The 27,973-nt window shown below is 38.9% G+C and overlaps 1 protein-coding gene across 1 annotated transcript; it reads right to left on the bottom strand.

The window, feature by feature from the left end:
* Positions 1–27,934, bottom strand: ANLN (anillin, actin binding protein). Its single transcript, XM_061442998.1, has 24 exons — positions 27,832–27,934; positions 23,411–23,564; positions 22,761–23,045; positions 21,897–22,243; positions 20,974–21,193; positions 19,869–20,062; positions 19,626–19,733; positions 19,012–19,132; positions 18,023–18,139; positions 17,246–17,472; positions 16,604–16,755; positions 16,128–16,275; positions 15,344–15,479; positions 14,849–15,031; positions 12,893–13,019; positions 12,007–12,055; positions 11,871–11,927; positions 10,504–10,542; positions 10,135–10,156; positions 9,022–9,134; positions 5,612–5,698; positions 3,715–3,822; positions 1,510–1,682; positions 1–1,389 (listed from the first exon to the last, which is right to left on the bottom strand). The coding sequence occupies exons 1-24, from the start codon at positions 27,847–27,849 to the stop codon at positions 1,266–1,268; spliced, it is 3,309 nt and encodes a 1,102-aa protein (XP_061298982.1). The 5' UTR covers positions 27,850–27,934; the 3' UTR covers positions 1–1,265.
* Between the last annotated feature and the right edge of the window lie 39 nt (positions 27,935–27,973).

Below are 27,973 nucleotides of genomic sequence, written 5' to 3'. Positions count from 1 at the left end.
TGAACCAAGGAGAAAGTGTCTTCTTTATTTTAAATGAATAAAATAAATCTCAATACATAGGTTGGAAATATTTAAAGACATCAGAAAGAGAAAACTAGATGTAAAAGAAATGACATAAGTGGCAGGATGAAAACAGTATAAGCTAACAGAATTTAGTGTTTCAAGTGTGAATACATGACAGCAATAGCAATTATAAGTATTCCACTATTGCATTTGCAATTAATGAGCTGGTATTTCACCAAGCCCAGTGAAAAGCTGTGAAAATTGTAAGTTTTAACTGAGAAGTTTTGTTATTTTATGGATGGCTCTGAAGTGCTGCTGTTAGCTGCATTTATGGACATGTCTATGAAGGGGGAGAAGAGCCATACTTCCCGTCAGCAGAGCATTAGTTGGTACATAGCAGCTTTGTAGTGTCTTATATTAAGAAAAAGCACTTTTACAATCTGCTCCTGGTTCTCAAATGGAGAACTCCAACTTGTAAAAACCATAAGCCCCAGGAAATACTGACATATACAACCCTAATATTATTTTTCTCTCTTTTTTTAATATAGCAGTCCTAACAAAAATAATCAAGACCATTCATCTCTATCAAAGTGCAGTATAATGCATACATAATTCCACACCTGTAAACCACATAGTATACATGCCATGCACTTATCCATACCAGTTGGTATGAGAAATAGCAAAAGATGTATGAATATATTGTGCATGTGTTTTGTTCTGGCTGCAAGGACACTGTGCAAGCAGGAAATACCTGTAATGCATGTTGTAGAATATAACTTCTATGCCTGATCATTACAAAAACAACCTGGCAAACCCTCCAATAGTAAATGTTCCTCAGCATCGTCCTTGTTAGGAAACTCTGAGCTATTGTTTCTTTCAGGGAGCATAGTTACCTAGGAAGCTTGTTTTTTCACTAGCTTGCCCCCCTTCCTCCCCTGGAGTGCGATTTCCTGCAGTAGTTGTTTAAAGAAAAGAATGTACTTAGCTAAAAAAGACTTCCAAAAAAAAGAGGAGTTATCCAGCACATTTAGCAGACAGCTGATTACTTCCATCATACTCAAAAGCTAGGAAGTAAAAAAAGCTTTAAAATTCTTAAAAGTGAAACAAAAATACTGCATAATATACTCCTGTATAATGTTAAATACTCTGAAATTTAAAGCATAAGTGACCCAGAAGACTTCCCACATTTCCATTTCTTTTTTTTGTTATGAACTTCATGCAGGTTTTGTACACATATTTTCTTTGCATTTCCCTTCCAGAGTTTAAAGCTTTCCAATTGGTTTATAGCAGGCATCTGGCTGCCACATGCGAAGGTCAACAAGGACTTGGTTGAGCTTTTGCATCCAAATATTACGCTCTTCTTTAGTATCAGCAGACAGCCAGTTCCTAAAAGGCAAAGAACCCAAAGGATTAGGTATGCCTTTCTCTGCCTCTACTTAGTTCTTCCAAAAAATGTCAAGATGATCATCCACGGAACACTAAATAGCATTTTATCTATCTACTCACTTTGTAACACAGAGGGTGTCTCTGCACTGGCTGACAAGAGTCTCTCTGTCATCTTCCCTCTGAGGTCGGACAGTTATTAGTTCAAAAGTGTTGGGACGGGCACAGAACTCCCTGTTGGCAGGTTCAATCTGATGATTTGTGCAGTTAGCCAAGTTTATCCAGCCCAAAGGATGCTGAAAGTAAAGCTCATCAGTCAAGAATTCTGCAGTCAAGAGCAATTCTGACTAATATATGCTTTGAACAATTTTTGCCATGTTAAGTGACACGCCCAAATCAATGACTCCATACAAAAACAGGGATTCCCTTTTTGGCGTTTAAGAGCCATAGAAGAAGCAAGATAATTGACAATGGAACATTCCCTGCTCAACCACATACCATACAGCTAATCCATCCCTTACCAAAGGCTCTAGACAGATATAGCTGCTCTTTTCTTTATTCTTTTAAAAAGCTCTAACTCTCCAATTCAAGACAATTTCATAATAAAATCCAAATTGATAGAATAAACCTTGTCAAAGCGTACAGAAAACAAGCACTTTAGGGATGCTTGCATCATTCTTGTCAAAGCCTATAAGCACACACATTCATCTTCAAACATGCAATAAGGAAGGCACCTTAAGTGCCAAGTCTGGCTGTTTTAGCTCCCCCTGTAATCAAAGCTAGACCCCTCCAAAGAGGATGTCTGGTTTCAAGCCCTTTCTCTCTTTCTGCTGACTATAGACAGAGGCTCAGCTGTATGCCTAAAGTTAGTTACAGACCTTGGCTCCTATTCCTCGCACTTACAGAATACCTCATCAGGGAAACATCATAAGCTGCTCCTGGCTTGGAGAAAAGCTGGCTATTTACTGGGCATGTTCCCAATATTATTCCATAGAGAAGTAGAATACCCAAGTTACAGCAAAAAGGGTAGCTCCGTTTCAAGGAGCATTAAAAAACAGGTTGGTGATATACATATATACATATATATATATATATCTCCACACATATACAGCCATGGGAAATTTGTTAACAAAAATATTTCACAATTTAAAGCAATCATTGCCCACTACTGATATTTCTGAGGTACAGCTATCTCTGCATGCTAGAACAGATATAGTAGGGGTGAGGGAGGCATTTAATAAGGATAGTTTAATATTGCTGGGGATGATAGTACATCAATAGAACACAGTTGACCCTTTCTCAGAGTAATAGTGAAACAAGTTTAGAAGACTGTCAAGAGAACTGGAAAAAAACCCAAAACTGCTTTCCTGCAGACAATGGTAGAATGGGAACCTTTTTCTTGCTTAACTCATTTTTTTTGCCTATCTTCTATTACAGTAGGCAATGATTTTTCCCTCTCTCCTGGCACAAAAATAAAGCACACTGATATATCTGGCAATGTCAATTATCAGCATATGGTGTTCCTCTGTTAGCAGTGAAGAAACTAAACTCAGGCATCTGGATTGGCATAGAAGACCCAAAAGGACCAAAGTTTGCAACAGAGTTTGGGAAAGAGAGTGTTCTGCCAACAAACAAGCAAGCGTTTAGTGGTAAATTACTCAAGTGAGTCAGAAAAGCCCTCTTGAAATCAGTTTGTGAAAAGACCTGGAAGTATTTCAGCACACACTGTAAGAACAGGCTAAGGAGACAAGGTTCACCTCATGACAGATGAGCCTCTGATTTGCCTCATTAGCCAGACAATAACTTAGGTTTCCATGAGAACCATTTAAAAAGTACCAGTTTCAGCTATAATGTAGAGCTGTGAAAAAGAGACTGCAAATAAGATGGTCCATAATGACAGCTATGCTTCTGCAATAAGAAGGATTGCCCACTCTAGTTCTTTACCATATTAAGCATTAGAGTCATCATTTTGTCTCCAACTTAAGGCAACTAGATACGGTCTGCTTATGAAGCTGTACAAGTCTGATTAATTTCAATTAGTCATTTTACAAGCACAGTGGAAAGCCTTAAGACTAAAGAGGAAATTAAATATGGATCTTCCTCCACTTTTTCCCTTTGGCACTAGATAAAGCAGCATGTTTCTAAGTTTGCCCTGACTGAGGTCAGATTTATGAAGGTGCCTCCATGCCCCAAGGAAACATTATAAGCTTGAATCTCACACTTTGAATGTACTTCTTTGTTTTAAGCCTACACTGCCATTAAAGAGGACCAGCTAGTTGTGTAGAGTACTAAAGAACCTGAGACTTGAGCTTTAGAAAACAGCATTACCTTTCGTTTCTCATCATCTGGGTATGTCCAGTAAGATATACAGTTTCCAGACAGCACACACCAGCGCCTATGCCATGCTCCAAATCCACTCACATCTTCAAACATAGTCTTAAAAAAACACAATTAAAACCAATGAGGTATCATTATACCTTGACTGTACTCAAGTATTTTTTGACCAGGTAGTTCTGCAAGTACAACCCTTCACAGGAGGAAACATAAGTGAAGGAAAAAAATATATTCACTGGGAGAGACTTCTGTTAGTATAGCATATGTATATTCCAGATAGCATAGAAAAGACGCTTACACTATCATTCTCAAGTTTGCAGACTTTTGCTCAAGATGCAACTATTGCTGCCCTTTCAAAACACCAGATTTTAATGTTCACAATGGTTCGTTCTGTTACTTTAAGATAATGGAGGGTTACTTATAGCAGATACAGGATGAACAGTTCACAAACCATGCTTAGTATAACACAATTTTTTATGGTAAGTTTTCCAGTACCTAAAGGGGCCTACAAAAAAAAGATGGAGAGGGGCTTTGGATAAGGGCCTGTAGGGACAGGCCAAGGGGAATGGCTTTAACCTGCCCGAGGGGAGACTGAGATGAGCTCTTAGGCAGAAGCTCTTCCCTGGGAGGGTGCTGAGGCGCTGGCACAGGGTGCCCAGAGAAGCTGTGGCTGCCCCATCCCTGGCAGTGTTCAAGGCCAGGTTGGACACAGGGGCTTGGAGCAAGCTGCTCTAGTGGAAGGGGTCCCTGCCCGTGGCAGGGGTTGGAGCTGGAGGAGCTTTAAGGTCCCTTCCAACCCTAACCACTTAAATACCCAAGTCACCTTTGACTTACTATTCAGGATTACAAACTGTTTAGCTATTCAACAGGACAATCAGCAGTCCAATCAGTTTGAAAGAAACTGGAAATTGCTTTTTAAATGCCTGTGTTGGCAATCATTTTACTGGATGCAGGCTTATGCCAATTTCAAGCTATGTTTCTTTAATACTGAAATGGAAAGCTCAGTATAGGACTTCTATTCCTAATCTCCCTCGAATGCATACAGAATTCCCCACACCCCCCCAATCAATATGTTGTGTTTTTCGCTCTTCACCATTCAGATCCTCATTTTTATTGTGTAGGGAGTTTCCAAACCCTTACTCTGAAAAAACCTGAATGTGTATGTACAACATTGTTCAGGTTCTACATATTGTATAGTAAACAAGGCCTTTGTTAAATAGTACACAAAACCATGGGATAGCAAATACCATAAGCACATGAAATGTTTTCATCTAGTGAAATCTGTTCAACTTCAATTAAGAGTAAGGAGACAGAAAGAACTGCTTGAAAAGAGTGTAAAGAAATTCTAAACCCACCAAAATAAGAGTGTTAATGTTTTGCTGCAGTATTTTCACAGCACATTTACTGCCATCTCCTGGACACGATCTCAACAGCTCCATCTACTAGGCCCAAGTATCAGCTGCACTTCCCAACTCCAGTTTTACAAAGAGAACTGCTCAAGATGTTTCCCCCCAGAAATACTGTTTCTTCCAAAGCTTGTGCACACAGGGTGTCTGTGTGTGTGTGTAACTTCTCTAGGGAGAATTTGGTTTTACTTCTGGCAGAGAAGTTAGGATCTCGCATCACAGATTATAGCAAGAGAAGGTTAACTGAAGTTCATAGTAATAAATGAACAGTGTTTAAGAAGAATGATGAAAATGTAGCTTAAATTCAGGCATGTTTAGAAGATAAACTAGGAAAGGTTTGAGGTCTGGTTCAGAGAGGAGCAGGGAAAAAATGAGCTAGTTTTAAGCTTTACAACCACTACGAATACATGTGTGAACTTAAAGAAGTAACTACATTTAACAGGACTTGTAATTTCCATGGAAGCAACTTGAAGTAAGTATCTTACCAGAAACCCTTTCTCTTCCACAGAGGAGTCCACTTGGCATTTCAACTTCAGATATATATGACCTTCCAAAGGAGACAAAAAGGGAACCTGCAAAAAGTAAAGCAATTAGTCATTTAATTTGGACACCTCTCAATCCTAGCAGTTGAAGCAAGACACCTGCACCAGGATGTTAGCACAGTCTTGTTCTTAGGATCTTTAGCCAGAAAGAAGTGGTCAGTCTACAGCAAGACAGTAATAATCACTTTCTGTTTCAAGTTTGTTCAGAAGCTTTTCAAGATTTGTTGGCTTATTAGTTTGCTCAGGACATATGCACAAACATGCTTCTGTCTATAAAAACAAGCACTCCAAGCATGGTTAAAACAACACACAGCATCAGTCCACACCCTGCAAGCTTCTGTCTCAGTTTGACATTAAGCTATTTGGAAAATGTCATAGTGGGCTTAAACAGGATTGGTACTTGGATGCCATGAGCATTTTTGGCAGATACTGATGTAGCAGTGCCTACTCAGAGAACTATTTGTACGAGACCTGTAAGGGGAAAAAGTAATGAGAGCAGTTCTCAACTGGCACTCAACGTGTTGAAGACCAGCTTAACCAGGGTACCAGCGGGTGGTTAAATGGTTATTGGATACTGAAGAGTTCTGAAGAGGAACATGCAATAAAGCCTGCCTATTGACCTCTTCAATCCCTCCAAACATGTTGATCAAGTGGAATTAAGTTTTCTAGTAGTTCAGGTGAACAAGAGTAACCCCATTAGATCTACTCCACTAGACAGCATGCATGGCTTGCTCATGTACTTGGCCCTACCGTATAGCACAGCAAAATTGTGAGCACCAGGTAGGAATTTACATGACCATTTGAGAAGCAAAACCAGGAAAATGTTTCCACATAACAATAATAAGTTGCACCAGTCCTGGATTTTTATCAGCAAAGATAATTTATAGCCCTGAATGCTACACCAGGGAACATTAGGTTGTGTCCTACTAAACCACAGTAAAAATATTGCTGAATGAGGACCTCAAGTTTGTCCAATTCCCCACTTGAAGTTTATTGGGTTTGCATTCCTTTCTAATGTAGGTCAGATGAATCTACTTTGTAGATTAAGGAGCTCACCAGTGAAGAGCTGGGTGACAGTAAAACAAAAAGGCTGTGCAACAAATGGAATGGGATCAGTTATTCAGAGCCTGCAACACCACTACTAAAGCAGGTCTCAAAACACCCTCCGTTAAAAGTAATGAGAAATTATTACACCCTAGTTAGCAACATATCCCTTTCAAAGGCAAGTGGGGTGGAGATAGTAGAAAAAGTTGCAACAAGTTAAACCAACACTTAGACCAGCAATTATTCTTCCCCGATCTTGCATCAGCAGAGTAGCTCATTTTATGTCCTGTGCAGCTCGTCAGAAGTTGCCTGGAATTTCCTGACTAGCAATCTTTAAGAGACATGGATTTGTTCTGAAACAAGAAACACCCCCCCTCTAGTGATCTAGGGAGAAAAACCCTAGGTGGCCTGAATTACATTGAGTTCTAGCAGCAAGCTTATTATTGTAAGAGGCAGGGAGTAGAATTCTGCAAGTCTTAAAGGCTCCTAATATTTCATGGTTGGTTAGTAAATCTCTGTAAGCATTTAAATTCTGCAACCAGGCCAGGCAGATATGAGCAACATGCACTAGGAAGCAGTTTCCTATTAAAAGTTATAAACTAAAGGATCATAGCAACCTGGTCCTGGAACATATAGCCCAACAGTTCTTTTTCCACCCCTTCAAAATTTATCTAGGGAAAAAAGAAACATGCTCAATGCAATTAGTGTAGAGTTAAGGTTTAATAAAAAAAGGACAGTTATACATGAGTACATTTTTGTCCTTTCCACCCTGTGCATAGAAGTGGGAGGAATGAAACTCAAAATACCCACTGTGGCAGCAGTTTGCTCCATATTAGAAATGCATGGAGTAAGTTAAAAAGAAGCTGTTTGGTACAGCCATGGGCCAAGTCCAAACCGAAGCTTTACAAATATGATCACCTTTTTTAATATTATTTTATCAAGTTATTTGACATAAAAGGGGAATTCTTATTCATTAATAACTGCTGCAGTGTGCACCTGGAAAAAAGTTAACCAGGTGATGATTTCCCTGGAGCTCCATTTGAACCTTATGCTTGTCCTAGTTCACTAGTCCAGTCCAGTCCCGTGTTCTGTCCTAATGAGTAAACCAAAAGAGTTTAAACCCAAGTTGCTAAATGTAACATAAAATGCAATTCCCATAACTCCAAGAATAAAGGGTTTCCAAGAACCAAGCCATACACAAAATGAGAATTCTGCATGTAGTTCTGGTTAAGAACAACATTTATGCTGAAGAACAAAGCAGGTACTTCTGAAGTTCATGCAGTCAAAAAGTGAAGTGCAATTCAACTGGTAAGCTCTGCAAACTGTTCCAGTAATAAAGTCTGCTTCTTTCCACAAAAAGCAAAGCTTGTAAAAAGCAAATTGGGATTATTGTGATGTTTCTAATCTTATGCACAAGCAACCAATTTGTTTTATCTCATCACTCAGCAAAAGCTATAACTGCAATACTAGTGTCATCACAATAAAACTTAACTAGCCAAGGAAAAAAAAGTTTATTCTTCTGCTGCTGTTTGGATAAAGCTGTAATTTAGTACCACCATAAGATGTAGTAGCTTCGGAATTTAAGTTAGTTTAAGATAGTGCTGGCATAAACACCTATTAAAATAGGTTTCAGGTATAAGATATTACATGGTCAGAGACTGTAATGGACATAAGATTGTACGTGTTTTTTATTTCCGATAGTAAACGTCAGTAAGCATATTCCGTTCAGACATGGAACTAATAGTATAAAACTCAATAATAGCTCTCAAGAATTAAAATTATTTGCTTCTACAAATTGAATTAGGATATGAAAGGAAACTCTTACTCCTAAGAGTATATTCAAATGGCAATTTTTAAGTCAATTAAATGCAGTCAATTTCAAATACTTCATTATCATTAAAATACAATGTCTTATTTAGGGGTAACTGCAAGACTAAGAGCAAGGAACAATGTGAAGACCACATACAGAGATACCAACTGCATACAACAATTTTTCTTGTCAGTGAAAGAAAAATCAGTAACTAAATGCCTTCTTTATCTTTGCATAACTATACCTTATGTGGAGCTACAGAAAAGAAAACTCCTGGCATAATATATTATTTTTCTTTTGTATCTCAAAGTTACATTTCAGTCATATGAAATGGAACAGGAACAACTAGACAGAAATGTTATATATACACAACATTTATATAAACTTATGTTTTGTTTCTAGGATGGTAATTTCATTTGAAAACAGTGAACCAGACTCATAGCTGTTATTCCAATAACATGCAATTACATTTGGAGTAGTAGCCAATAATTTCCATTACCTTGTCCAATGCAAATTTGGCATTTCCTACAGAAGACAATGACAGCTTGTGGGATCCAACAAGGGTGAAATTTGTACTGCGTATGGCATTAGGGCCACATGGACTGGCCATGGCTGTGGAGAAAGAATTGACAACGCAAATCATAACACAACACAAGTCATAACACCACGCAAGCAGGATGCTGCAAGGCTTACAAATGTTTTATTAGTACTGCTTAGCACTCCAGGAGGAGTGCCCTTGCAGTGCGAGCCCAGCAGCACATTCAGGCAGGAGCTTGCTGCACCCCATTCCTCCTCAGCACATCCCTTCTTTCAGGAAGCAGTTTTGAAATATTCACAAAAGACAAAGCATTCCAAGAGGTCTCAGGGGAACAGAGAGCACTCTAGGTCACACAACAAAGTGCCTGTGCCCTGTGGTGGAAATGCGACTTTGAAATCTCTTAACCTCTTCTCATGGGACACCCTGCAGTCTTCCAGAATTTGTATGCAGAGGAATACAGGCACTTATATCAATAGAAACAAGCACTATAGCTCAAGCACAGGAATCCGAGTAGTTGCAGCAGCATGGTAAACATTCCAGAGTTAATTTATGAGCTCCTTATTGGTGAAATTTGTACTTAAACTAGCTCAAGTATCTCCTATTGCAGCCAGACAAGCGTATAACACATTTCTATATAGTCAGAAAACATTCAGGAATGCTGTTTTTCTCCCCCAAGACTCAGAAATACATAAACGTGTTAAAAATACTACACACAAGCTATCCCTCAGAATCTGTTTGCATTTTCAAGTTTTTTTCTGTATTACTTAGTTGACATCAGACTCTGGTTTAAAATCTTAACATTCATGTGTGTTTACCTTCTCAGGAAAAAGCATGTCAACTACAGGTATCTGATATAAGGTACTAGGTCTGATTTTGTGAAGAGATCTTCCATTAAACAGAATGATAACTCGGGTAATAAACACGGCGCCAGTCTCTGAGCTGGCAAGCTGGCATAATTCTGTATTTATTACTCCCAAATTATCATCTGTTACAAGTATTACTTATTGATATACTGCTTTAGACAGCAAATGCCAAGATGAATAATCTACACAAGGTATTTAGATTTATACTTACCTGGAGTAAGAAGTGTGCTTTTCTAGAAGGAGAAAGAGAGAAATAAAAGCTCAGTGGAAGAAGTAATTTCTGCACATTTCTACACAAGACTAAGCAGGTTAGAAAACCCTCATCTGAGGTAGCTTAACAAGAGAACGCATCTTGAAGGAAAGTCCCACTAAATACGTAGTAACTGCATATTTCCAGCATTACATATTTAATGTAACGTTGCCTATTTCTTGAGCTGATGGCTGAAGAAGTTCGCAGAAAGCTGGACAGTTACAGAGTTTCTGTAGAGCCTGCTATGGGCAGAGCCTTATTCAGCGTGAGAATATGGCCTTTGGAAGAGGTCATAAGCAGATCGTGTTACAATATTACATTCATACTTACAGAGGTAATGGATGTTAATAATCTCTTTGGAGTAATAACCTACAAAAGAACAAGATGATAAATGCATTTTCTACTGAATTTGTTCATCACATTAGTGTAAATGTTAGACAGTGAAACTACTGAAGGCTTATCTAAGTAAGTTTTGAATGGATACTAGTTGTTGTAATGAGCAGGTCTTGGTGTGTATGATTAGATGTAACACTTCAGTGGAGGGAATGCTATATATATATATCAAAGAAATATTTACTGCAGAAAGGTTTAAGTATGCATTAGCTTGGGATGAGAAGCATGTGTTTGAGAAAACAATCTTAGGTGCTTATTAAAGGTAAGAGTTAACAATACAAATACAGAGCTGTTCAGTGTGCTACTGGTGTACATCATCTATAGTTCCAAGTGAAAATATCAAAGTTTATGTGAGACTGTATATTAATATGAACTGGAATTATGTGCTCATCTAATCTTGAAACTGAAATACAAGTTTAAGAATCTTGTCAAAAAGCAAATACAATATGCTATCAGCAAACCTGTAACTCCACATCAGCAACTTACCTACAGTGACACAAACCCATTAGGTTTTAAGTAAAGATTCCCCTAAACTGCAGCACAGGAGAGAAAGGAACCCTGGACTTCAAACTGGTTTTACTGGGGGACAGGTGGAAGCGTGCTTTCACCGTGCCAACTGAAAGTTAAGATTAAGAGAAATTCCTATCTGTTTGCAGAGACAGGGTTTAAGTACTCATTGAAGCTGTTCTAAAAGACACTGAAGTTTCTTGGTTTTATTAAGCTACCATCTCCAGAAAGCCACTGGCTAGTTCGGGGTCACAAAGCCTTAATAAAGCACAAACACTTGAAACATGCACCCTGTCCGAGCTGAAAAGTTTTAATAACTCCTTGGACATAAAAGTTTGCTTAAAAAAAAAACACCAACATCTAGTGTTTTTACTTCAGGCTAGGAAGACAGACAGATGTGTTGCAATTGATAACAGAACCTTTAAGATAAATCAAACTGCAAGGTAGAGCATATTGACTGATGGTGTTTAAGTAAAGTGGAGAATACAGGCACTAAATCACAAGCAGAGGCACCATACCCAATAGAAGTTTGCAAAGCATATAGTTTTGCTGAACTAGTAAGACTTCTCCTTTCCCTCCAATATATTTTAGACTCAAGCAAGTGCTGCAGGTCCAATCTACTAGTAGCTGCAGGACTCCATAACCCATCTGTCATTGCAGATGTTCCAATAAATAACAAGAGTAAAAGCAAGCAACAGATTGTCTAAGACCATTAGTCAGTTCTCCCTGGACACTGCAGTCTTCCTAGTGTACCTGCTGTTGTAAATACAACATGCTGATTATGTTGTTTCATTTACCTTAGACTTATTTGCCTTTTTCCTTTTATCAGTGCTCAGAACTTCTTTTCTCTGTACCTGTAAGGCAAGAAGGTATTAAGAAAGTACACCACCTCATTATTCTCCTTTACACATCTTAGCAAGAACTGATACATACCAAACTGTAAACTTCAATATTTATTTCAAAGTCATTTGACACATCATGCCTAAAAGGAAGAAGGGAAAAATGAGTTGAAGAGACTGAAGCAAAGAGGTGGCCCTTTTAAATGGTACTCTTTACTTCTTCCCTCTTTCTACTCCTTAAAACAGGGATTAAACAGATTCTACACAAGAGAATTTGATTGTTTCACTTCTACAGTAATACACTTCAGTGCAAGCAGCACTGCTGTTTTTAAGACTTGAGTGTATTACTATTTCAAGATACTTTCTATAACTCAAAGATCAGAAGGGGACGGAAGGACAAGGAGCAGACAGTGCATTGACCATTTCTCAGTTTGCACCCTTCAGTCCAGTGCTGGCACACATTTCTATGAACAAAGATTGGGTGGTTTGTTTTGAATAAATATCTCTCAGTGAAAATTCCAGTTAGGTTGGATTTTCAAAAAGGAGCTTGTTCCTTTATTTTAGAGGACTTTTGCTGAAAACCACCTCTTTGAACTCACACCTTTTAACTAACATATAAGAGTTGAAGTTTTAAGCGTACTATTTTTTTCCAGATACCAAAACCAAATAGCTACATAAAATGTTACTTGCTGAAAAAGGGAAAAACACACATCATCCATCTGTCATTGCAGGTGTTCCCTGGAGAGAACAAAAGTAGAAAAATAACAGATAACTTAGCTGATGGATGGTGGAATAAGTCTAGATTGCTCTTTTGAGAGGAGTGCATTCCAGCTATTCCTTGAAGTGGGAAATAGCAATACAAAGATGTCACTAAATTTGTTGGTGAAATATGACATCCTTATATGAAGCTGTTGCACAATTTTATGCATGCTCCATCATCAGAGTTGAAACTGGTTTGAAAAAAGTTCCTTTATACTCACATAGTAAATGTCGTAGTAAAAGTAAGAGCATCTCCAGTCAGGGAGCTGGCAGTACTCGCTAATGGGGTTGCAACCATGTTTTCTGCTCCAGATCTCAGTATTATTACATAGTAGTAATTTGCTGCTTCTGTAAATAGAAATCAGATAGGTTTGTTAGCCAGAGGTGTCCAAGTATCTAAAAAACAAAAAAAAAAACAACCCCTCAAACGCTGCAAACATCTCCGTTTCACCCCTACTTGAACACTTGGTTACAATCAACATTTGCTTATAAACTTACTTTTAAAACAAGGTTTTACTTGTAACCACTACTGCCTCCACAGGATTCACAACTACCTGGCACCTCAGGCCAGCCCTACACTACCCAGCATGTGAAAGGGGAGAGGAACTTTCAGGCAGATGCAGCAGTTCATTTTAGTTCCTTATACTCTGGTTGTTATTCTCTAGCCCTGCCAGCTTAACCATACGTCAGCATTGCTACTGCCTGTTCTCATACATTTTTCACTCCTGTGAAAGAACTGGTAATTCAAGCAACCCATTTTCCCTAACTTTTCAGATAAGGGAGGAAAAACACCTCTCAACAGTGGCAGGAGATAATCCAGAGTTTGTGCAGCAAACTGCTGAACGGGAAAAGCAAATATCATACCACATTAGACAAACAATCATTCCCCCCCCACCCCAACACTTTGAGTCCCAGCTTTCAGAACTACTGTTGAAGACCCCAGTAAGCAATGACTCGTACTCTTCTCTGAAGAAAACAGCAAAGGTAAAAGTGATTATTAGAGCTTCTAGTGCACAATGTATAGCGAACATTGCACTTGCAGAACCAAGTTTTGAAAAAGTTGAAAGTTTTTTGAAAGTTTTGATGACAAGTAGTTCATACTTCTCTGTTCAGAGAATTTGGTTTTGAGAATTACTGATGGGAACTAAACTTATACTATTGTAACCAGAGATGCTTTTCTGTAACTGAGACGAAGCAACTCATGTAACAAGAAGGTGGAACATGTTGGGAGTGGAAAAGGGGTGGTAAATTAGGTCAGATAATTTACTTTCATATTCTTGGCTGTGGTTTTATTTGAAGATGTAAAAAGAACCACTTCATATTTCATTGGACAGTTAATCAAGGAAACAAGAAAGGCTACATAATAACTAAAAGTTTTCTAACCAGTATGAAACACAATTTTGTCCTATGTCTTTTGTCCTCAAGCCTTACCGAGGCAAAAAGTAGGAATCTGTCCAGCTACAATCATATTTGGTAGCATTATATAAAATAACACTGGTTATTGTGGGCTTGCAGATTCTTTAAACAGCCACATAACAGAAGCTTACTATATTCCAGGGTAAGTCTAGACCTACAGAGAGATATTGCCAGAAATTCTTCTGGAACAAAACAAGACATAAATTCACATTTTAACTTTAAAGTTAAAAAAATTTAACTTTAAAGTCAACTTTAATGACTTAAATATGACACAATAATGGAAGACAAGCCTTTGTAAATGAAGTACTGTGGGATGTTAACAGAAAGACTGAAAAAAATTAGAGGCTTAATGAGTCTGTCAGAATTTATGTAATGATATTTAGGCACTACACTTGCACCCATCAATAAAATTCCAAGGCAGCAAGACAGAATACAACCCAAGATACAAAACTGTACTTCTTCTCCAACAGGGTACACAGGACCATAAAGATCTTTAAGATTGGCTGGAAAGGTCTTGATAAGTTTCTTGAACTTCACAAGCCAGAACAGGATGAAACTAAAACCATCATGGAAAATACTGAAAACCTAACCAAAAAGCAGATCAATTAAAAGTAATTGCTAGATTTTCATTGCTCCCTGATCTATGAGAAACACCAATGCAGAAGACAAAAAAAACAACCCAGGGGTATGAACCAGAAATATGTGAAGGAAGGATGGGGAAGGGGGAGGAAAGGGGTAAAGTTTTCAGTTGCTGGTTTTACCTGGCTTTTGAACTGTACCACATACAAAGTCTGCTTTCAGAGGTAGACGCATTTCTGAAATGGAAACAGATCCCCTGGATGGAGCATATTGAGTGGATATAGAAGCAGCTTTATTTCTTTTACTATGAGGTCCCTCACTCTTCAGTCTATTCAGTTCTTCCAATAAAGCAGTTCTCTTCTCAGCTGCATAGAGAAATTAATTATAGTTGTAACAGAGGAAAAAGTAGTACTGAACATTCTTTTCTTCCCCCATAAGCATGTAAAATGAAGATCATTAACATTTCTGTTGCAAGAATAGTAGGAATATTAAAGGCAAGAAAGATACCAAAAACATCCTCTTGCCTATACAAGTGAGACAAAACTTCACCTGTTTTCCAGGTGAAGAACTGTAAATAAGCAGCTACAAGGTAGCATAATAAATTCATTGCCAGTCTTGTTCCCGCTTCTTCCCAAAGTGTTCATGACAAAGAATTAAACTTGGGTCTAAAAACCTACTTGCTAAGAGAAGAAGTCTCTCTGCTTCTGCTTCTTCTTGTGACCCTTTTCCATGCTCCTCATCAAAACAACAGTTCAGAGCTTGACTGGCTTGATAAATCACTGTCTGCTGCATGTTGATCTCATTATTGAGCTCCTAGAGTAAATTAGTATTTAAAATAATTAGTAAGAAGAGAAAGATTTAGATTCACACATGGAAATGTCTTGAGATTAGCATTTTGAGGGCTACTGATTCAGAGAAATTAGACTACTTAGCTAGTGAACTACAAAGATCTTGCAGTTTACAGTTACTTCTGCAAAAGAATGTTGCAGCACCATTTTTTTTTTGGGCCTCAGAAATCATTTAAATAATGGGAGTGACTGACTTCAACATTTGTATGCTCCATATCCAGGCTACTCTGCCCTTCACCAGGGGAAGCAGCAGTTGACCAGAAATTCAGTGTTGTACAAGAAAGACGCACCACTAAATATCAGAATATTGCCTACTGTAATTATGTAGTTATGAATCCTGCCTAATTCAAAGGCAGTAATAAGATAAAGGTTCCCCATTCCCTTCTCAAAATGACAGCTTGCTTTCCCTACACTTCCTCTATAGCTTGAGCATTTCAGGAGATGCATTAAGCTGTGCAGCTTATGCAGTATCATTCCCTACCACTGGATATTTACGCTAAAAAGCCTAATTTTGCAGTTCCAAGTAGTGTGTTTAAGTCCTGGACATTCTCAAGGGAAATGAAGCAAGGAAATAGTAAATTAGAGAAAGGATTTTAAGTAGTACATTGCATACCTGCATTTTCTTTTTGATATTGACTTGATCAGATGGCCCATTATGTTTCATTTCTAGCTTGGAAGCAACATCTTCTTTGCGAACAATGATTTGCTTTATTGAAGGACGATCTGTTTCTTTAAATCTTTGAGATCTGTATGCATCAATGCTTTCAAAAGAGGAAAACCCATTAAACCTTTCACAGCTGTAACAATGTTTTCTGTTTTTTTCAATATACATACCTATGTATATATCACTTACTAATGTTTTCCAACTTGCTTAAACCACTTTAAAACCCATTTCCTCATTTTAAGTTTAAGCATCATACATAGACTACATGGGGACTACTTTTGATAAAGGCTGAAATTTTGGAAGAAAAGGTTTTTTTTGTAGTTTAAGCAGTGTGCTTCATTAGAAGAGAAAAAAAAAAAAAATAAAATCCAGTGTCTTAAATTTGCCCACTTACAGAATTAGGGGTGGGGTTTTACATTTATTACCTATAGGGAAGGTTGCGATCGTCTGATATAGAGCCAATGCTGTCTCCAGATTCTGCCCTGGGGACTTTAGTCCTTTGGAACTTGTCAGACTTCAGACTTATATCACTGATACTGCTGCCTTCACCAGTTGACTTAGAAGGAGAAACAAAGGCCTGGGGAGAAGAAAAGGTTATAAAGATATCTGGCACAATAACCATTATCTACTTTCTCTCACATTTAATAGGTCTTGCACATAAACAGTAAATAGTATTAAGCAGCCTCCAAACTTAACACACATTTTACAAGTATTTTCTAGGACATGGAGCAAACTAGTTAGTTTCCTAACTAGTACAGCAACAGTTTCTTCTCAGATTTTCAGTGACCAGTTCATTGAATGCATGTATACCACTGGAAGTCCAGCACAAGTAGTAGATACATACTTGAACTTGATTTAGCAGAAGTTAAACCACTTGTTTAGCAGAGCTTCCAACATGCTCAGCTATTTTCAGAAGAAGATAACTTTATTACGCTTTCTTAAGCAAAACGTCTCTTGTAACTTCTTTATTTGCCCACGTATCACAATACAACAAAATACTGTTGATACAAGCAAGTTCTACCTCTCTGTGATAAGCAAGCCTTTACCCATTTCTTAGGAACTCTCACCTCTGGACCAACAGATTCCACTAAAGGGGTTAACAGAGACATCGACGAAATATTAAGTGACTCTTCCTGCTCATCCTCATCACTTTCACCTTCCAGGCTCATACTCATTTCTTTCTTCAACTTTTCTATGTCTGGACCATCTTCTTCAAGAACTTCAAAAATCTCATTTATCACTTTCGAGCTATTCATCTCATCATCCACACTCATTTCAATTTCATATACTTCATCTAAAAAGTGATATTTAGAACATATTAGTAGCATCAGGACTAATCTCTTCATTTTAATTAAATGAGCAGAAAGATGTTAACAGATAAGACAACTATTTCTGCATTTCAAGTAAGCTTGATTAAAAAAAGACTTACAGTCAGGCATATAGAACCCTAAAGCATACTTCCATCCTTATTTTAGTACACTATTATCACATATACTGCATAATTGACACAGAAAGAGAATAGAGAGATGCATCTGTGAAGCAAGTTTCAAGATTTTAGCTCAAACAGCTATGAAACTTAACTGCAAGCCCCACAGTAGAGCAGTCTTTTCCCAATAACTTTTTAATATCAGCTTTTTAATATATCTTGAAGACTTTAATGTCAAAAGAGAAGGATTATGATGAAAGAAGACTCCTGATTCATTTTATATAAACTTCATTACAAAACACACATGTCAGCAGATGTATGGTGAACTCATTGTCCAGACTTGCAGGATATTGACACTGTGCTGGACAAGTGGCAACACACAGTTAAGTGCATTAATATACATCTACTCAATACAAACCTTTCAGTTTCTCAGCACACTGATCAAGTTTTGAGACAGACATTGCTTTTACAGGGCTTTTTGGCTCATCCATCTTCAGAGGACTGGGTTTCTGAGTCTCTTCACATTTAGGAGCATCTAAATAGTTATAAAGAAGATGTCACTGAAGATTATGTCTAGCCTTTGAATTTTATTTTAGGTTTGGATTTTTTGGGCAGTTGGATAATACAGCTGACAACAAGCCCACTAGATTAAGTTAGGTTGCTGTTAAATAAAAAAATCATTAGAATACATACCCTCCAAAACCCGTGCAACTTTATCTTATAATCAGAAAGTTGATAACACAGAAAGCAATGCTGAAACCATAGTAGAGTACACTTGGAGTAGAGAGGGTCATTTAAAAAAACAAACAAGCAAAAAAAACCCACCACACAAAAACCACCACAGCCAAATCCAAGCCAAAAGCAGGATTCTCATCCTGGTTTTCTAGAAGCACATTTGATAGGCTGCTTGCCCATAGTGTCTAAAAGAAGTAGTAACTAAGTTGACTTTTTTCAGAGAACTGGAAGCTTTTCCACTGGGGAAGCACCAGAAAGGATGTCACAAGCCTCCCTGAATTCTTTTCATGTTCTGTACAATAAGAAATGATAGCATAAAGGTCTACTGACAAGAGAAGAGTTCCCTCCCATTCGATTATTGTGGAAATTTGGATACTGAGGTACAGTATAGATTAAATCTATAATTGATGATTTTCATTCACTCTCCTTACACTTAACATACATGAAAGTATGAAAATTAGGTAAAAAACTGAAAGGCAGTTTTTCCTGCCCATCTTTCAAGTGGCATAAGAAGGTAGAATATTATTATAAGACAAAAAGATTTAGGCAGGTCAGTAACCATATAAGAGGTGCAGTTATATTTAGTGCTACCAGCCTCTTTATCTGCTCATGAACATCAGGGGCAGTGCTTCAGTCCAGCATTAGCCACAAGCAAACAGCGACAATTCTTACCTGAAGACTCCACGCTGGGAGACTTTGCTGGCCTATCTCTTGCTGGTGTGTCTTCTGCTGATGCAAAAGCGGTGTCATTGGAACAAGGAGAACGTTTTGGACTACCCCGAGATTGGCTTTCCTGGCAAAAAAAAACCCAACATAGTACATTTAGGTGGTAATGGTTGAAGGGACTAAAATGCCAGAAAGAAACACATTTCAACACCTGCTAGGAAAAAAAAGGCTGCTGATCCAATCTCAAGAAGGCTCCTATTTATTTATGGAATAAATTTAGGTGAGGTACTAAACACTGTGCGAGGAGCTTTCTTTTGCTTTTAAAGTTATAGAATACTAAACCCCACACTCAGAAAAGCCACAGATAAGCCAATTGGCTCAAAGCAATATCACTTCTCTCCTTTCATGATTCTGCAGGAGGAAAAATATCTCTACAAATTTGTTAATAATCATACAACCAACCACTTGACAAGCAGGCTTGCACAGCCTGAGCACTGGCTTTATCTTTTATTTACAGTTGCACATCTGTCCTGTGTTCAGAACATGTTAAAGCAGTTCATTTGCTTTAACAAAAGACTATCATCTCTATCATCTTTTGATACACGGCAGTCGCACGTTACCATTTTAGCTTCTGGAAGTTTTCTCTTCGGACTTCCGTTTTCCTTGGCACTCCACAGATTGCCCCTATCAAACCGGCCACGAAGACATGCAAGTTCTCTTTCACGTTCCTAAGCAAATAAAGGGCAACAGGGGAAAAAGTTAACAGCTTTAAGATGTCAAAACACTTCAAGTTCCTCGGGCAGGTGCAGAACAGTATCTTCCCCAAGCTCATAAGCAAACTATGAATGTAGCAAAGTCATTACCTGCTTAAGCTGCAGTGCTAAACTGGCAGTAGAGGAATTTTCATTTTGTTTAAGAAGCCTTTCCTGGATTGTCCTAGTATTTGGGGTAACAATGGGTGTTCTGCACCCTGGAGTATTCGTAGCAGGACTCTGTGCACTGCGCTCTTGACAACGCTCTCCAAAGCGTTCCAGGAAGGGTTTAATTCCTGATCCCCCTACAAGAATAATTGTTTTGCCTTGAAAGAGACTCTCAAAATCACAGAAATCACTGCATCTTGCTAAAGCTTCTCAATGAAGCAATTAATCTGTCTCCTTTACAGCTCTTTAACATGAACTAAACCTGAAGCGCAAATCACCACAGTAACAGAACACTGAAGGTAATAAAGCAGCAAATCAGAGCAAATAGATGTCATCTGCTTGCTAAAGTCCATGTGATCCACCAGTTACTTAGATTGGTTTGCTTTTTCAACACTTCCTGTACAGCCAGCCTCACTTGCACCCTTCCTGTAAATGAGCATTCTAGTACATAAGGTAGATACACTGTTTTGCATCCACCTCACTTTGTCTTTTATTGACAGCGTATCTAGAAGCACACACGTGCTCTACTGGCCACCTTCAAGAAGTTCAAGCTGTTAGTCCAAGCTTCTGATCCAACAAGCAGTTGAATTTAAAATCAGGGTTCATCACTTGTTTCGACATCAGTGCTACCACTGTAAAGACTGCAAAGCTGGAGCATCTGTGTGACATTTAGCTTTGATTTCTTCTAACATATGCACACTTTTTACCTTGTATTGTTTGGAAACACAGACACAGACTCCAACAACTTGCAAGAAGCTTTAAATAGTCTCAATTAACTGATGTTAGCAGGATACATTTTTACATAGAGAAAAGTTTTGCTCTCAAGAGTTACTAAAAGTTTGTCCAAGAAAATATCCTTGCAAAATATGGAAACTGTATGATTTATGATAATTATCACAGAACTCTTCAGGACTTCAGTCAAGTTACAAAAGGAAATAGACATTACCTGATACCTTACCATAAATTCCTAATTACTATGTAGTTTTCAAGTGAGGACACACAAGCCTAATTTAAATAAACATTTATTGAAACTGATAGAACACCTTACCTGGTGTTGTGGGTTTACCCTTAGGTTCAGGTTGCACATGTGTTCCTTTGACTGGCTCTTCTTTGGACTGAACTGGTTGAGGCAAAGTTGATTTTGCTATTTGTGTATGCTTTTCAGTTTTCTGAGGGCTGCAGGGATTCTCTGTTAGCGGTTGTTGTACTGCAGATTCTTTAGAACAGGGAACAGTGACTCTTGAGAATCGTGTTAAATTGTTTGGATCCTTAACAAGGGGGAAAAAGGAATAACATTAAAATCAGACTGTACATTCTCATTCTTTCAAGAGGAAAATGAAAGCGTTCTGCACAGCATACTATAACATAACACACCTATTCCATCAACAACAGAGCTGAGAACAAGTGTTAGAAGCTCTCTGTAGATTTTTCCTATCCAGTATTTCAAACTCTTTCAGCATTTGATTCCAGGTGCTTTTCCCAGCTACTTTAGGTATCTTCCCACATGTCCCTAAACAAGACTGCGCATTGCAGATACTGTTATTTCATAAATGGCTAAGTTCAACAATAGGTATCTGGCACTACTAATTTCAGCATTCTAATTCAATTTTCATACAGCAATAACATTTAAGTCAATCAACCATATGAAGTTACCAAGCGAAACCCAGTATCTCTGCAGAAAGCTCCCTTCTGAAAGTCAAGAACAGCCACCAACTACTTTGACATCAACTTTTACAAGACTTAGAAATATTATGTTCACCCAAGTCTCAATAAAAGGGATTCTAAGCTGTTTCAGGTCTGCTATTAAAAACAGGCATGTGGGATTGCAATAAAGCAAAAGTTGTAAATTGACTCAGATTGCTCGCACCAAATCTTTAACTGCAGATTAAACAGCTACGAGTTGATATTCGTGTCACCCCCCCCCCCGATAGTCAAATAGATTTTTAATCAGCAGCTAAATCAGACACTCACCTCTATCTTTGAGTTTGCTGGTTTATTAATAGAAGCCTCAACAAGCCTCTGAGAACAGGATGCAGCTTCCTGCTTTACACTGCTACTATTGATTCTAGCAGATGCTCCACTTGTAGTGGACAATTTGGATAAACAAGTAGTGCCAGGCTGTTCTTGTGCATTGTTTTGCTTTGCAGATGGATGACTTAGGTCATCTTCCCAGGAACCAATTGTAGCAGCAAGGTTAGCTAACCGGCCTCTTCTCCCAATAGGGGTATCACTTGCCAGGGCATTAGATGCTTGCTTAGGTGGAGAAACAGGCAGATCCTTTGACTGGAGGGGAGACACAGGAACATATTCAGAGGGATCTGGAAAAAAAGAAAACACATTTATTTTGCTAACATAATGAAATATAGTTGCATCTTTTACATTTTGCTAAATATTGAGTTTATCAACAGTTAAATATTCTTACTGAGACTAATCAAGTTAAAGCTTATTACAAAGCAAATAAATTTGTAGCCAAGGAGTTTACTAGGTTTATGCCACTGTTGTGATGAGCAAGGCATCACACTAGGGTGGGGGAAATTAAAGTAAAAAATTAAGCTCCAGTCAGGTTTCATTATTTTAGGCCTTTCCCCAGTGCTGCACAAGAATTCTTTATGAAAACATTAGTATTCATACACACAAAACTATCTTCTGCTAGCAAACAATCATAGAACCACAGAATAGTTAGGGTTGGAAAGGACCTTAAAGTCGTCTAGATCCAACACCCCTGCCATGGGCGCCTCACACTAGACCATGTCACCCAAGACTCTGTCCAACCTGGCCAGAGTCATCAATGCAAACACTGAACACCACCAGGGCTGCTTAGTAAATGAAGCATACCCTCGCTATCCCAGCGGCGCCGCTGTTCTGCCAACCTCTGCATACGTGTTTTCACTGAAAGAGCTGCAGGAGTTTCCGATTCGGTGTTTGTTTTTCCTTTCTCAAGAGGCTGAAGCAATGAAGCTCTGTTAGAAGCAGTGATGTGCAACTCCGAAGTCATCTCAGGAGAATGCTGGCTTGTGGAACTTGAAGGAACTGGCTGTATGTTCTCTGAACTGGAAGACTGAGACTCCACATTGTCAGGGCAGAGCCTCTTTGACGGTGAGGGCTTTGTACCAGGTTTCACTGTACAGGTCAGAGTATTCAAACATATTAGTATTCAAAGAATCCTCAATATTTTTTCAGACAATACAGAATTGTAACACAAATAAAGTTATGGCTTAGGAGTAACTGATATGCCTCTAAGAAACCTGCCCTTCCCAGAACTATCAAGCACAAAGCATTATCTTTGGCAATATACAATTATTTTTAAATAGCTTTCTAATTACTTAAAGCATCTGCTCTCAAGTAAAGCTAAACATTAGCCATAATCAATCCTAGTGGTCAGGTAACTTCATCCATCACAATGGAAGATAAACACTAAGGGGTTTCACTTGCCCGTATAAAAAGAGATGGACTTGTAGCAAAAGACAATCTTTGTTGCATAATACCTTCTTCTGCAGGAAGAGGCACCTGGTTCCCAGTTTCTAACAAAGGCTCTCTGACCCTCTTGGTCTGCACTGTGGGTCTCGCTCCCATCTTGGGCCGCTCAGCCATTTTCTTCTGCAGGTTCTCTCGCCTGGCACGGGTTCTTTCAAGGAGTTTCTGAGTAGTCAATAAATCATGTGTTACTACTGTACAATGCAATAGGTGTGCTAACTAGTAATAGCCCAAATTAAAAAGGATTGAATTTTATATAGCATGTACCAAGATCCACAAGACCAGAAATTTATAGTTAAGGCTACATTAAGACAAATGCTGCTCTTGGATCTTGCTAACTGATCTACTGTGGCACAACGTGATCGAAACATTCAAAGTCTGGTTTTCTGTCTGGCTATCCCCACCTGCAAGCAGAATGAACAAACAGGTTTTCTACACTGCCAGCTACATGTTTTTTTCTGTCTGCCTCCTTTTGATCGCTGTGATAACCCCAGATCTTCATACTTCAACTTCACCACTGCAATACCCAGAGCTTCTCCTTGTTTTCAGCAAGTACCCGCTAGATAAAAGGTAGCTCACACTGCAGCACATTCCAAGCTACCTTCTTGCTATCTGGCCGATCAGTACAGGTTTGCAAGTTATCTGAAGTCTGGCCTACCAGACAGACAACAAGCTGCAGCATTTTCTTCACAGAGCCAAGGGTTTGGGTCTTTTTACCTAGCAACAAACTTCCATGAAGATTGAAGAAGCAGAGAAGTTTGAGACACCCATTTAGCAAGAGGTGAAGCCAGCTAGTAGGTTTCAAAGCTCCAGCCGTAAAATCAACTAGTGTCTCACATCAGTTTGGCTTTCAAAAGAAACCAGGCTAAAGTGACAAGAGCAATGTCAAAACTAAATAAAGAGAGCCTGAAGAAGGCAATCTTGAACTGTCAAGTCTTGCTAGTGGGTTATTTTGACACATTGCCAAAGTATATGGTCAAGTCACCCGTTACGCTAATCCTGTAACGAAATAAACAACATTCAAGTGGTTGCCAAGTGGTCATAAAAAAGTCATTAAATTAGAATTGTGGCTGTAAAAAAAAGAAAATAAAAATGTTGCTATTAATACCTTCTACATCAAGAGGTAAATTTCTCTTCCTCAATCATAAATTTTAATAGAAACATTAAAAGTTAAAACTAGCTTTCTTAATAAACAGGCTATTTATCATAATATGTCTGTAGACAGAAGAACATATAAAGTGATACCAACTAAGCTACCCAACAACATTCTCTTTCATTCCCTACCCATTTGATATTTGAACACTATGATCACATTCCATACAAAACAGCTGGTTTAGTAAACATACCACACTAGTAGAAACTGATTCCTTGTAGCACCAAGTTCAAAATAGATTGTGCTGGGTTTTTTTTTTGCCTTTGTTTGTTTTGGAGTGGGTGGGTGGGGAGGATGGTGTCTGTTTTAAATTCTGCATTCACGAATCATTTTCACTCTGTTTGATCACATCTGAAGGATAATTAATTACTCCTTTGATCTAGGTTTTAAGGTCTTTTGAGACAAGAAATTGTGTGAGTGAATTAATGGTCTTTTTGAAGGGAAGAATATAAACTGCACTTTTTTGGTAGCACGTAAATTATTTTGAGAACTGTGCCAGCCATTATCTGTCCTGTTGCACAGCAATTAAATCCACATTTCACATTTTTAACTGTCTAAGGCTGAAGTCTTCAACAATGTTCCATTGTAGGGCAACACAGGACAAATGGATGTCAATCTCAACAGCTCTTTGTGACCTTCCATAGAGGAGGATGATTTTGGAGAGAGGAAAAAAAGAAAGGGGGGGGGGGGGGAAAGGAGAAGGGGGCTGGAGGCAGGCATGAAATGCCAAGAGTGCCTTGAATTTAATTTTCATACTAGTTTGTCCACAAGTCCCCTTTCCTTGTTTCACCCTCAAAAAGATAAGACCTACAAAGCGCAGGTAACCCCCACTGGAATAAAATCTTACAGGCTATATACACTAACTGTTCTTCTTGCACAAAACTCAGTATATACTCCACAACACTATTCATACAATTCTATTCAAATACAGTCACACATTCCTTTCTGTTTTGTTAGTTCAGTAAAATGGGGTTTCAGTTGCTACAAATAGGATGTCACTTCCCAAGAATGCACGCCTCTGTTGTTGAACTCCAGCTCCTATTGGCTTTTGGTATCTCAAGTTTTCCATGCAACCGCCATAATTCAAACTCTGCTATTACACATGATGAGTAAGCCAGTCACCAGAACTCAAGACCTACTTTTCAGGTTCATCAACAGGGTATTTGCTACAAGTACCTTCTTCAAGTGTTCTGAAACTCTGGCTGTCATCAGAGGAGGACATATCTATTTCTTTACATCTACAAGCCTGAGAACTACCAAGTGGAAGTTAGAGGATCATGTTTTATATGGCAAAAACAGCTTCTAAAAATCAGATGAAGTTTTCCCACTTCAAATGCTGATGGACAATCTTGGTATTAAAAATGTATGTTTCAAAGAATATATTTTGCACCTTTAGAAAAGATACTCAGGCCCCCATGTGATTACCAGAATTTGTTCTACCTTGCTTTACAAGCAGAATGCAGCAAAGGGAGCAAGTTTAGCCACGACATTGAAGTAACAGTTAACTTCAAACTTCACATATGAAAATTTTCCTCTGAGCAACTGCATCACTTATTTCTCTTTGGCCATCCTCCATGCTAGGAAACCACACTCTGCTCTATGAATGTTAGTAAGTACTTCCAAGTACAAAATAACCTAGACTATCTCTCTAACATTCTGGAGTAACAAAGCCTTTTCTGCAAGAAAGGTGAATTATACAATCAGCTATAAACTGAAAGCCACAAATAGTATGTACATTATGATTCTAAAAAAGAATCCACTGCACCACCTCCTCTGTGCACTCTGTATTAATAATCTGGTTAAATTCAGAAGAGTATTAGTTTTTGCTTGTAAGCCGAATCAAAAGAAACATTATTTCAGAACTGTCTGATTTTAAAGCATTCAACTGAGTCTTAAAGCAAGATTTATTTGAGCTTAAATTCAGTGAGACCAGGGCAAAATTTGTTGCTGTAAAGTGATGAGCAAACACTGAATTAATAGCATGCTTTGGCCACTTAAGGCTTGAATTACACTGCTTTACATGACCAGCACTTACAATACACTAATATTGGTTAGATTTTTACACAGCAGTGGAATGCCCTCCGCGGCATATCCAACACTCTTGATAAGGCAACATTCTAGGCACTCTGCAATGCTAGCCAACGTTTGAATGAAGTTTACTCAAAGGAGTGGCCTCACAGTTGGCCATTGCTTTTCCAAGTCAGTTACCTACAAGAAGGGTGTGCTGAGGTTGGAATACTTCCCAGCACGCCAAACCACTTTGAATTTGATTGAGTCAGCCGGACTTGAAGTTTATTTAAAACAAGTCAGATCATGTCACCCACTACCAATTAAGGAAGGAGGTTTTAGATGTTTATACTCGGCAAGACTTTACGTGAGGGTAGGGTAGATCTGCCTTGGTATAATGTATTTAGTTAATATGTTCAGATCAATACCTTAAACCGTATCTGTGCAGTCACCTTTTTTGGACACTCAGTTTATTTAAAGCTTCATATACAGGTTGTTTTCAAGGGGAGGGGAGAGTATTTCCCCAAGCTACTCCATTTGGGGTTACTTTCAAGAGCAGTTTGGGTTTTTGCTTAGGCAGGCTGCTTATTGAAAGCCATCATTACTCAAAGCAGTCACAGGACAGCTCTGCAAGGTGCCACAGACGTGTGACATATCAACTCAGGGTACAGCACAGCATCTCTAAGAAACCTCCAACCTTTACACAGACTGAAACTGGCCAATTGCACTCATTCTGTTACAACTTTGCCCCTGTAAAACCCAAATGCACACACACACAAATCCACCCTAATGACAACTTCGTTTCCTTTTTCAAACAAAAGAGGAACTGTGCCTGCCAATGAACCTGACCAGTGGCAATTCTGTCTAAAAGGACGCATTTTAAATCAGATTAAGCTCCTGCTTTGGGCAAACCTCACGCTCAGCCTTCAGATGTGGCAGGCACAATGCGAGTCAATATCACTCCCGTTAGCTTCCAGGGCTCCTAGTTTCAGCCGAGCGTCTTATCTGCCAGAGACACATGACAAGCAAACACTAAAGCGCCAGGAAACGCGGTCAAGGATCCGCTCAGAAAAGGGCCTGTCCCTCGCAAACCCTTGCATGAATAACCTGGAAGAGCCCTGACGGCCCACAAGCAGCAGCAATACGAGGGGGCTGCAGGGAGCGAGCCTCACAAGCCCACCACCCCCCGGCAGCGGGGGTGAGGGGCGCTGACAGACCTCACCCAGGAGCCGGGGCTGGGAGAACCTCTCCCGCCTCAGGACCCGCTCTCACCTCGGTGAAGGGATCCATCGCTGCCGCCTCCGCCGCGCTCCTCCGGGCCGCCCGCAAGCACCAAATCTCCACCCCAACCGCTCCCCGCGTTTGAATTTCAGCGCCCGCCACAACTGCGCACGCGTGAGGCGGTGGCGCGCGC

This window comes from Pezoporus flaviventris, unplaced genomic scaffold (genome assembly GCF_033815535.1).
Source record: "Pezoporus flaviventris isolate CSIRO_AGI_PZ_B2104156 unplaced genomic scaffold, CSIRO_AGI_Pfla_v1 ptg000267l, whole genome shotgun sequence".
NCBI lineage: Eukaryota > Metazoa > Chordata > Aves > Psittaciformes > Psittacidae > Pezoporus > Pezoporus flaviventris.
The sequence above is the reverse complement of the archived record's forward strand: the minus strand, read 5'-3'. Positions and strand labels throughout refer to the sequence as shown.

Coding starts and splice junctions, on each gene's coding strand:
- ANLN (XM_061442998.1), bottom strand. Junction 18,140..19,011: donor TCCCAGCGTGGAGTCTTCAG/GTAAGAATTGTC, acceptor ATAACTATTTAG/ATGCTCCTAAATGTGAAGAG. Junction 16,276..16,603: donor GATCGCAACCTTCCCTATAG/GTAATAAATGTA, acceptor CTCTTTTGAAAG/CATTGATGCATACAGATCTC.